The sequence below is a fragment of the Rattus norvegicus genome, chromosome 10, assembly GCF_021556685.1.
Source record: "Rattus norvegicus strain SHRSP/BbbUtx chromosome 10, alternate assembly SHRSP_T2T, whole genome shotgun sequence".
Taxonomy (NCBI): domain Eukaryota; kingdom Metazoa; phylum Chordata; class Mammalia; order Rodentia; family Muridae; genus Rattus; species Rattus norvegicus.
This window is the reverse complement of record NC_141543.1, coordinates 16,852,777-16,865,268: the sequence shown is the minus strand read 5'-3', so window position 1 is coordinate 16,865,268 and position 12,492 is coordinate 16,852,777. Positions and strand designations below refer to the sequence as shown.

At 47.9% G+C, this 12,492-nt stretch overlaps 1 protein-coding gene across 1 annotated transcript in view; it reads right to left on the bottom strand.

Annotated features, from left to right (window-relative positions):
* Coro7 (coronin 7) overlaps nucleotides 1-12,492 on the bottom strand; it is a 55,719-nt gene that overhangs the window by 30,795 nt on the left and 12,432 nt on the right. Inside the window, 2 exon segments of the mRNA NM_001191639.2 lie at nucleotides 3,908-3,958; nucleotides 12,238-12,314. Coding sequence (NP_001178568.1) covers nucleotides 3,908-3,958; nucleotides 12,238-12,314 — 128 coding nt within the window.

Here is a 12,492-nt window from a genome sequence, read left to right as displayed (position 1 = left end):
AGCTGGCTTGAAAAAATTAAAACTAAGTAAGGGTATAAATACAGTGGGGAGCTACCCAAGGGTCACTCGCTCCAAGACAAGTTGAAGTTGACAGTGGAGAGAGTACAACTCTAGTGGTGTGTGCAGCCTCCAGTCTCCGGGGACAGTGGGGTTCAGATGAGGAGGCCCAGAAAAGGCACAGGTAGGATGCAGGGTAGTACACTGTACCCCACCCCCACCTTGACTCCTGTTAGACAGGAAGAGGGAACTTAGAGAGAAAGCACTTTCAGAAGGAGTCTCGCTGAGCTGGCCCCTCAGCTCACACCACCGTGGTTTTCCTAATAGAAGCCAGGTGTGGGCCAGATGCCCTGGGCGGAAGTTGGGGGGAGGCAGGGACGTTGGAGGGCAGCATTCCAGGCCTGCTGCTGCCCCCGCATTGCATAGAGCCTCAGAGCCAGGCACAGGCACCATTCTGGCGGCCAATGGAGCTGCCCACGCTCTTCCCAGATCTCCTGGCTAAAGCCCCTCCAGGGGGCTCCTCCAGCACCCCCCCATCCTTAATGCCTGCCTATATTCTTCAACAACTCGAGTCCCTTGGCTAGCAGCCACACCAGCTCCACCTCGGACTCACTCGCAGACCACCTCTGTGGGGTGTTAGGGAGGCGTAGGAGGGGAGGAAAAAAGGAGGGGAATGGGGAGAAGGAAGGCTGGAAAGAGGCCACTGCAGAGGGGAATGGAGAAAGAAAATACTAAAGGATTTGTCCCTGTGTGATGCCAGTAGGCATGAGTGCAGGTGCTTTGTGTTCCTGGGCAAGTCACCCTGAGAAGGGGTTTCTATCTCACCTTAAAACAGACTTGGGGACCTCTTTCTAGGTAAAAGCTTGGAGTTCAGACAAAGCCTACCAGGCAAGGCCTACATCAACCTGAGATTCAAATAACCCTGTGGGATTGAGTCAGCAGCCTCTCCAGGGACATGAGGCTAAGGTGTGGATAACTGCTCTCCGAATTCTATCAGATGGGGCCTCTTTTGGCAAAACGTACCATGTGAATAGATTTTTGAGTGTGAAGGGATGCCCCAGAATACCCTTAACTTCCTCTGGGGAACCAGAGCTCAGGACAGGAGGAAGACTATTGCGATAGGCCTAGGTCTTTACTAGGAAACAAGATTTATACCACACCTCCCTGTGGGGAAAAGCCTCATCACATTCTGGTTCTCTTTTTTTTTTTAAGATTTATTTATTATATATGAATACACTGTAGCTGTCTTCAGACACCAGAAGAGGGCATCAGATCTTATTACAGATGGTTGTGGTTGTGAGCCACCATGTGGTTGCTGGGATTTGAACTCAGGACCTTTGGAAGAGCAGTCAGTGCTCTTAACCACTGAGCCATCTCTCTAGCCCACATTCTGGTTCTTTTTTTTTTTTTTTTTTTTTTTTTTTGGTTCTTTTTTTTCGGAGCTGAGGACTGAACCCAGGGCCTTGCGCTTCCTAGGCAAGCGCTCTACCACTGAGCTAAATTCCCAACCCCCATTCTGGTTCTTTTAAGAAATACATATCCAGGGGTTTTATTTTAGCTCAGTGGTAGAGCGCTTGCCTAGCAAGTGCAAGGCCCTGGGTTCGGTCCTCAGCTCCGAAAAAAAAAAAAAGTGCTTCCTGCTTGGAAGAGATGGAGGAGCACACTTTAAAAGAAATACATATTCCTGGGGCTGGAGAGACGCTCAGTGGTTAAGAGCACTGGCTGCTCGTCTAGAGGACCCCACGGGAGTTTGATTCCCAGCACCTACATGGTGGCTCACAACTCTCTGTATTCAAATTCCAGAGCATCTTTCCAAAACCCTCTTTTGGCCTACAAGGGCACCAGGCATGCACATGGTGCCAGAGACATATATGCAAAATGCTCAGACCCATAAAATAAACCAAAAAACCCAAAACTATCCTTTTACAAAAAAGAAATCGAGATCCTACAGTTAGAGACGGTTCAGGAGTTAAACGTGCATAGTTCTCCTGCAGAGGACCCAAGTTTGGTTTGCAGTACCCATGTTAGACAGGTCACAACTGTCTGCAACTCCATCTTCAGGGGATCCAATGCCTGTGGCGTCTGCAGGCAACACTCACATAACAAATTCTTACCCAGACGCACATGCAGACACATAATTTAGAATAAAAGTTGGGGCTGGAGACATGACTCCGTGGTTAAGAGCAGCACTGCCTGCTCTTGTAGAGGACCAGGGTTTGATTCCTAGCACCCCACAATCATTTGTAACTTTAGTTCCAAGGGACTACAATGCCTACTGGTGGCCAATATGAGCACTGCATGCATGAGGTGCACACATACATGCAAGCAAAATAACTACACATATAAATGTAATATTGTACATACATATATTAAAAGGACAATAAAAATATTTTTTTAAAAAGAAAAGAAATATAGGGGTTGAGGATTTAGCTGAGTGGTAGAGCACTTGCCTAGGAAGCGCAAGGCTGGGTTTGGTCCCCAGCTCCGAAAAAAAAAAAAAAAAGAACAAAAAAAAAAAAAAAAAAGAAATATAAAACTACCAAGCATAGTAGTGCACACCTTTAATCCCAGCACTCAGAAGGCAGAAGCAGGTGGATTGCCTAAGTTCAAGGTGTACAGAGTGCCAGTTAGGACAACATAGTGAAGCTGTGTCTCAAGAGAGAAAGAGAGATGAGAGATGGGGAGACAGAAAAAAGAAGAGAAAGAAAAAGGGAGTCCAGAAAAGATGGCTCAGCAGTTAATAGTACTTATTGTTCTTCCAGAGGATCTGGACCGAGTTCCCAGTGTCTTCAGCAGGCACCAGCATTCCACCACTCCCCCCTGAACCCACCCCACAGTCACACACACACACACACACAGTCACACACACACACACAGTCACACACACACACACTCACACACACACACACTCACACACACACACTCACACACACACACTCACACACACACTCACACACACACACTCACACACACACACACACTCACACACACACACACACACACACACACACACACACACAAATAATAAATCTTAAAAGAGAGAGGAAATAGGAACAGAAATTCACTGGTCTCACTCTCTGTCTAGAACTCTCCAGTGGTTTCCCACAGCCCGGGACAGGCCTTTTGTATAGACAGCCTGCCTCTCCTCTGAACCTTTCAGATGATTTCTAGAACAAGCTCTTGTCATCCCTCAATATTCCTCAGATGACTTCTAGAGCACTCTTCCCACCTCAGTCCCTTTACTTATGGCCTCATGGAAAATTGAGTCCTAATCTGTAAGCCAGTTTCTCAGGACAAACACTAAGCCCTCCGGAACAGAAAAACCTTCAACATTCATCAGGCACAAGGCCATATGTGTGGCCTAACGGCTGCCTCAGGGTCCCAGTTAGAGAAATAAATGACCCTTCACAGGTCCTATGCCTGCTCCCTCATTTGGAAATCATGACATTGTGGACTCTAGGCACCCAGTACACAGAGAATAACAAAATACCTATGGTTCCCAGGCCTTGCAGGAATGGGACATCAGTCCATCCCATGGCTCCCTAAAAGACCTGGATATAGAAAGTGATGAATTGAGGATTCTTTCTGACTCCAAAATAGCTGGCCTCTGCTGGCCATCCTGAGAAAGGAAAGTTGGGTATCTAAGGAGGGGAGGAAGCTGAAATCTCAAATTACATTCCTGCAGTCAGGAAATGCTTCCTGTGGCACAGGAATGACCGTCTGTGGGCAGCCTGGCTGGGCCCCACCGTGTGATCAAAGCCGGGCTCTGCCAAGGACCCAGGCATCAGGCCTCTGCACCCACAACTTCCAGCAGCTGTTGCACCACCAGGTCCCTCCTCCGTGTGCTGGACTGTGTGGTCCTCATCCTGGGTAGGGGTGTTTACCCAGCAGCACTGTTCACATAACTCACCTGAGAAGCCTGGGCTCTTGCTCTGGGGTCAAAGATCCGAAGTTGCTTGTCCTAAATGAAGAAGAGAAAAGAAACAAATGATGCAGCTGGGGGGATGTTGGGGGCAGCCTGCCCTCACCACAGGCTCTCATCGGCTGGGCCTACATTGCACAGACAGCCTCCACAGACCAGAGGTTACTTCCTTCTTACCTGGAGGGCAGGTCCCTTCCTGCCCAGACTCCCAGAAGATTATACTGGGTGACAACACTCCACCTTCTTTTTTTTTTTTTTTCTTTTTTTCGGAGCTGGGGACTGAACCCAGGGCCTTGCGCTTCCTAGGCAAGTGCTCTACCACCGAGCTAAATCCCCAACCCCAACACTCCACCTTCTTAATCACTATTATCCGCTAGGCATGTCTGTCTGTCTTCCTCCATCCCTCCCTCTCCTTTTTTGAGACAGGTCTTATGTGATGGTGTTACTTCTGCACTTAACGAACTTCATATTGGGGTTGGAAAGATGATTCGATTGATACTGTCTGCCGAGCAAGCATGAGAACCTGAGTTTAGACCCCAGTGCCTACATAAAACCAGGTGTGCATCTGTAAGCCTAGCCATGGGGCATGCAGACGGGACAAGAGGACACTCAAATCTCACTGCTGGTCAGCCTACCCCAAACAAAGAGACCAAAGAGACCCACAGTACCTCACAAAATATAGGAGGTTGGGGGTAGAGACACGGCTCTATGGTTAAAAGCACTGGCTTCTTTACCAGAGGACCTGTGTTTAATTCCTAGCACCCACATAGTGGCTTACAACCATTTATAACCATGCAACTGGACCCCGAAGGCACTGCACTCGTAAGATATAGATATATACACACCCACGCTCATAGAAACTTAAAACGTAAGAAATCATACAGTGAGATCAAGTAGGATGGTGCAGTGAGGTAAAGGTGCTTGCCACCATGCCCACCAACCTATAGGGCGCAAAGGGACTCCCATACCTTGTCTTCTGGGTTCTACATGTGGCATGCATCCCCCACCCCATAAATAAATGAAATGGAGTGACTAAAGAGGACACTTAACACCAATCTTAGTATTCCCCACACACACGGACCACAGGAACAGGATAGCACACATACGTTCAGTAAGGTGGAGGTTGACCATGGAGGGCACCAGTATCAACCTCTGGCCGCCATGTGCACAGTCCCATACACACACACAGAACAAACACACATACAAAGAGCTTTCTGCTCAGTTTCAGTGGTCGCTGTCTCAGCCTGCTGAGTGATGTTCACTGTTGGTGAGGCGAGGTCTTGGTGTGTATTACCCATGCGGGCTTTGAATCTGCAGAGAGCCCATTGCCACCTCAGGTGACATGCTGGGATTACAGATGTGTATCGCCAAACCCAGATTAAAGATTAAAAAAAACATTTATTGATTTTATGTGAGCGCACTGTCACTGTCCTCAGACACACCAGAAGAGGGCATCAGATCCCATGACAGATGGTTGTGAGCCACCATGTGGTTGCTGGGAATTGAACTCAGGACCTCTGGAAGAGCAGTCAGTGCTCTTAACCACTGAGCCATCTCTCCAGTCCAGATTAAAGAAAATTTTAAACATAAAAAAGCTAGTCTTTCTTAATCGTCCTTCCAATGTACTAACTGATCAAGATTATCTGAGAGCTCAGACGGAAAAAGACAAAAATCTATAACAAATAAAACGCTCGTGCCCTATATACAGGTCCTATTTCTGCTAGATGATCTGGGTGTCTGCATGCTGTCTACATGCCCAAGCACAAAGGCATACAAATCTGAGATTTATGCCTGGCAGTGAAGCTCAGTGGTAAAGCTCAGACCTAGCATGCAGACATACAAAGGTCTCTGGGTGCAACCACTTAAAGAAAAAACAATTCAGTAGAGTTTGTACACACTGTTTATAAGTTTGGCCATAGTGAACTGTTAGGTGCAAAGAGGGAACTGAGGATAACACGCCTCAGTGTGAGTCTACTATGCTTACACTAATACCAATCTCCATCTGAGTGATCATGCCGTTATATACTTTTGGAGTTAAGCAAAGAGAAAAGACTGAGCTCAGACCGGTGTCAACCGATGCCAGGTGTGAGGGGTGAGGAAGTGGGGGCTGGCCAGCATTTCCATTTTATATTTTAATATAGCTCAACTTTGTTTCCATCAACACAGATGCCTGATTTCATATTTTGGAAATGATCCTCAGGCTTATAGATTTAAAATATTACCACTTGCACCAGCACCAAGGAAATGAAATGCTTAGTTATAAATCTTACAAGGTGAGTGTCTACAAAACACGAGGCAAGCTATGAAACACCAATGAAAGAAACCCAAGACATAAACTAACGGTCGGCATCCTGTGTTTATGCATATAAAATCAGTGTGGGTGGGTAAAGCTATTGCCGTCCAAGCTTGAGGACCCGAGTTTTGGTCATTGGTACCCCAGGGGAAACCAGGCACAGCAGTGCACATCTGTGATCCAAGCACCAGAAGGCAGAGGCACAAAGATCCAGGAGGCTGGTTGGCTAAGCAGGGTTCCCTGAGACAGGGATGGATGGGCTGGGCACACCCAGGAAAGAGAGGCAGGTGACCTTTGAGTGAAAGGCTAGTCTGGTCTACATAGAGAGCTCCAGACCAGCCAAGGTTAAACAGTGAGACCCCATCTAATTAAATACAATAGGGTAGAGGGGCTGGTGAGATGGTTCAGCAGATAGTGAATTCAAGTTGGGTTTTTAGTTAACCTAACACAAGCAAGAGTTATATGGGAAGAACTACCTCGTTTGAGAAGAGTCTCCCAGCAGATTTCCTGTAGGTAATACTCTCGACTAACGATTCTTGTGGAAGGGCCTAACTCACTGGGGGTGGTTCCACCTCTGGGTTGTGGTCCTGGAGGGTGTAGGAAGGCAAGCTGAACAAGTCAGGAAGCAGGCAGCACCCTCTAGGGCCTCTGATAATCCCTGCCCAGAGTCATGCTCCTGACTTCCCTCAGCAATGGGTGTGGCCTACAAGTGAGATGTAGTGAACCTCGACCTCCCAGATTGCTTCTGAAGGTCGTGTTTTACCATGACAATAATAGCCCTAACTGCATTACTGTGTAAGCCTGAAGGTCTGGGTTCAAATCCTGGAACCTACACAAAGGTAGAAAGAGAAAACTGACAGACTCCATGAAGTCATCCTCTGACCTACCCAAAGTGTATACTACGACACAGCACAAAATAACTTCTTTCTTTTCAGTTTTTTGAGACAGGGTCTTTCTACATTAGCTCTGGTTGTCCTGGAATTCACTATGTAGACCAGGCTAGCTTTCAACTTGGAGACATCTCCCTGCCTCTGCATCAGGATTGCTGGGATTAAAAGCACGCACCATGTCTGGGCTTTTTTTTTTTTTTTTTTTTTTTTTTAAAGTTTAACAAAAAAAGGGTTGGGGGAGTGAAATGCTGACTCAGTGGTTAAGACCTTACTGCTGTCAAAGAGAACTGAGTTCAAATCCCAACATTATTGACTCTGACTGCAGGGGTCTGTCACCCTCTTCTGACCTCCATGAGCACCAAGCATGCACTTGGTGCACATACAAATATGCAGGGAAAACATTTACACATAAAAGAAAATGAATACATATTGGGGGCGGGGAAAGGTAGAAAGTAATAGAAAAAGCCACCAACATCTGGACTGGATGAACTGCACATCCCTCTCCAACACGGGGACACACCAGCAAACAACTTTATGAAGACTGGACTTCAGTTTCTAATAACCTGTCAACGTTTACATCATTGTAACAATGCATCCTACTAATACAAAAGGTAACAAGGAGGAGAAGCATAAGCTATACTGGCAATGTCAGCGTTTGTGAGGCTGAGGCCGTAGAAGGTTTCCAAATTCAAGGTCAACCTGGGTTATACAGAAAGACTCTGAAAAATATAGTAGCAGGTCTGAGCATGGTGGCGCATGCCTTTAATCCCAGCACTAAGGAGGCAGAGGCAGGCAGCTCTCCGTGAGGTCAGCTGGTCTGGGCAGCCAGTTCCAGGTCACCCAGAGATACATGGTAAGACCCTGACTCAAAACAAATCATTTTAAACACAACAACAAGGTAATAAATAAAGGGAATGGATGTGGAGAGGAAATATATGAAGTTTCAGTATTATCTGCTATATTTTTTCCTATAAACAGTCTGTTAATAAAAATAAGGGGCTGGGGATTTAGCTCGGTGGTAGAGCGCTTGCCTAGAAAGCGCAAGGCCCTGGGTTCGGTCCCCAGCTCCGAAAAAAAGAAAGAAAAAAAATAAAATAAAATAAAACTATAACAAGAAGCATGACTCATGCCTGTAACCCCAGTGGTTAGAAATTGGAAGCAGAGGACAATTTTGAACTTGATGCCAACCTGAATTGTTTAAGTGAAGTTACAGGTCGGCTTAAGCTATAGACTGAGATCCTGTGTCAAAAGATATTTTGAGGGCGCTGGAGAGATGGCTCAGCAGTTAAGAGCACTGAATATTATTCCAGAGGACTCAAATTCAATTCCCAGCACCCGCACGTCAGATTACAACCATTTGTAACTCCAGTTCCAGGATCCAAGAGCACCAGGCACCTATAAGGTACGCAGACACACATATATAAAAACAAACAAAAACATCTTAAAACATATCAATGAACGAATAAACATATCAATGAATGAATAAAAAGTTAGACCGAATGTAAGGGAAGCAGAGTTAATGCTCGCTCTGTGCATAGCTGGGATAGCACTTGAGACAGAACAAGGAACAGCAAGTTCCAATGAGGACAAGGTTCACAGCTAAGGGCTGCAGTCTCCAGCTGGAGTACTCCCAGAAAAGCCTGGAGGCAGCTGGGTTGAAGCTCAAAAGACAAGCCCGAGACAAGGTGGAAATCCCATCAGGATGCTGAGATGGGCTTGCTGGGGCGTGATGTGAGGAGAAGACACACAATGAAGCTGACGGAGGAGACAGGAGCAACGGGCAAACCAGAGCTACAGGAGGCACACAGTGGCTAGACAGGGCTGGGAACCTGTCCGCCAGGGTGGTCAGGGAGGCCCAAGGTTCTTCTGGAGAAGCTGTTCCCACCCACACTCTGCTCTGCAGCAAACACAGTTCAGGGTGTGGGTCCTGGGCAGCAATGCCCACAACAGTCAGGGTTCCTGGGGCCATGTGACATGAGATCAGACACAGAGTAAGAGGAAGCACAACCAGACACAGAAACAGGACAGAAGGACAATGACAGCAAAGGGCAGAGAACACTGTAAGAGAACAGGGGAAACAGATGCAGGAGACATACAGGACCGGAGAGATGGACAGTTCCTAAATTGGAGAGCTAGAGAGAACACTTCTCACTCAGCAGGGCTGGAGATGCCGAGGAGACCTGGGTGTGTACATTCAAATGCTAACCCACCATGGACAAGCTTTGTGACCTGTGCAAACCGGAGACACTGAGCATGATTAGGTCCCAGCAGCTGTGAGGGCACTGGGGTTGAGCGTGCAACATTGTTTTTGGCATGCAACAAGCTCCACTGAGAACCACTAAGTGTAGCAGTTTAAGACTGGGTGCAAACCGGGTTCAGAGTAGGCCGGCCTTCAGCCAAGCCTGCCATCTGTGATGGTTGTGCGCCCTCTAGTGGCTTGTTTCTTCTCTCAGTCAGTGGTTAGGATCAGCTTCAGTGCTCTGAGGGGAAGCCAGCTGCCCTGCTCTAGCAGTGGTAAGACAGGACTAAGAAACCTGGCACTTCTGATGGTAAATGTCATGCCATTTTGGCCCAATCAGGTAGCACAAGCAGCAACAGCAAAAAGCTGTTGGACCAGAGAGACTGGTCTACAACTGCTGGCCAAGAGGGGCTCTGACTGTCTTTTTTTTTTTTTTTTTTATTCTTTTTTTCAGAGCTGGGGACCGAACCCAGGGCCTTGCGCTTGCTAGGCAAGTGCTCTACCACTGAGCTAAATCCCCAGCCCCGGCTCTGACTGTCTTATGGGGTGAGCTTACCTACCACTTCAGTACCACTCTGGGCAGCCTAGATAGGCCCATGGGCATCTTCACCTAGCCTGTGATCCTAAGGGGTAGCCTCCTGCTCCCAGTACTATATTAGTAAAGCCAGTAGTGCCTCCCAGGATCTCAAGACACCTTTCCAGGAAAGGAAAGCAGAAGTGGCGCATAATCGAGGTACCTTCTAGTCCTAGCATGTGCTGACAGGGGCCAGCTGGCAGAGACGGCACATCTCCACAGGCAGCTCAGCTAGGTCTGGGAAGGAGGGGGAGGAGCAGGGGAGACTTTATAAGCTCATAACTTTGTTAAGCCATTTGCTTGGGAAACAGATTGCTTGTCCTGGCAGCTTTGGGCTCTGGGTATAGAGACAAGTGTCTCTGTGTAGGGACCAAGTGTGAGTCCCCTGGGCTTGACTATCTCCATCTAACTTTGCTTTGCAAGATACAGCAGTCCAGACAGCGTCCACACTGTGAGAGTCAGCAACATTGCCATCACTAACCAGGCCATTCTTAGTCTTTCCTGTTCAGTTCTGGTGGCAAATGGGGCTCGGAGGAGAAGGAGCTGGACCATCATATCAGTGAGGTAGGGGCATAGAGGTTTCTCGAAGGAAGGAGAAGCCGGTCACTCCTGTGATGATGACACGTCACTTGGGTGATATATCATCAGGACCGGTTATGTGACTGGGATATTCACTTTGTCTGTAGCGGGGCCTCATCTTCTAGGATGAAGGTCAAGCTCATTTTCTGGGAACTGTCTCCCATCCTTCAGTATTGAGCCTGGATAAACTAACCAGTGTCTTGGTATTACTCTTCAACCTCCAGAGCTCAGGCCAGCACCTGGAACTGACTGAGTAATGAACAATACCAGAAAGGACACTCGATCAAAGACTGAGAAATATGCCTTCCAAAAAATGGCAGCGTGAAGCAAATAAAGGAAGAGAGGACCCTTCAGCTTATGGCCCCATGGGCCTGGAAGTACTCAGGGCTTAAGGCCTTCATTCCTGCACTCCCTACTCCCCGCTCTGGCTCCGTTCCTTTCATTATTCTCTGAGACAGGATCTTATATAGTCCAGACTGGACTCAGACTCACAAAATGCTCCAGGCTGGCCTTGAATTCCTGACCTCATGGCCTCTAGTGTTAGGACTACAACAAGTATACACTACCATTCCTGGCTGCCATTTTTCATGTCCCTTCGGGCCCTCATACTATTGAAAATGCAAAAAAGGGGGCTGGAGAGATGGCTCAACGGTCGAGAGCAATGGTCAAGAGCACTGGCTGTTCTTCCTGAGGTCCTGAGTCCAATTCCCAGCACCCAGATGGTAGCTCACAACCATTTGTAATGAGATCTGATGCCCTCTTCTGGTGCGTCTGATGACAGTGACAGTGTATTCATATACATAAAATAAATTTAAAAATTACTATCAAAAATGTCCCATGCCCCCCAAGGCCCTCAACTCCAGATTTCCTAAACTCTGGTATACCAGTACCTCGGCGAGCCCTCCAGCCTGGATCCCAAGCCCCACGGCTTTTGCCTCCTTGCGGGTTTATGATTCTTCCCTTCGGATAGCTCTGACCTGGGCACAAACTGTACCTCCCTTCCCAGCCTCTATTCAGATGTGGCTCAGGATTCTATCAGGTCCACAGACAAACTGGGATCTCTCCAGGCTCAATCCACCTACAGCCACCAGGGTAGCAGCACTGTCAAGAACATTCACAGTGTTCTCTCTCGAGACCTGCTTGCATGTCCAAACTCACAATCCCCACTCCTCACAGCCAATCCACCATCAAATTCTCCATTAGCTGCCATCTCTATCTCTCCTGAACAAGGGCACCCGACTGATGGCCGTGCCTCAACTGTGCTTTGTCCACAGCAGCCACAGTAGTATGTCAAATGCAAACTGTCAAATGGGCCACCGCCCACCCCTCGGGCTCTAACCTTCCTGCTGCCCACTGCCACCGCACCACCTCTGGCCAAGGCTATGTCCAATCTGATCAGCTCAAAGCACCCTGAACCTTTCAGAGGTAAAGTTACAGGTCACAACTGCCCACTTATCGGTACTATCCTTGAAGCAAGTTGGATGTTGTGGAAAGCATTTTGGAGAAGCTATTCAGGCAGCTGGTGTGGCTTTACTTATATACCAGACAAAGCCAAAACAAACAACAAAGGCCAGCCCGAGGCAGCATGGACTTTCCTCAAGCTCCCTCTAATAGGGCTTTAGATGGCACAGGGAGCTCAAAAATGCTAGTCCTGACTTGCCTCTTCAGCCCATATTGTTGTGCATACAAGATAGGAGCATTCAACCCCATGCTAAGTTTTAAAGTTGCTTGCCGCCTGCTTACCTTACATGCTGTCCCCACAGTGGCTCCATCCCGGCTCCAAACAGCACTCTGCACCAAGTCCTTGTGAGCCTCCAGCTCTGTAGGGAAACAGCCAAGGTTAAGCACCAGGTGATGAGAGCACCAGGGGAGTAGATGAGGGGAGGCTTGCCTTGGGGTAACCATTGCTGCAAAGTCAGCAGCAGCAGGTCTTTCAGCCTCCAAGGGTTAGGAACAGCAGCTCCATCTAGACATGCTGCAGATGCATCTACAGGCTTC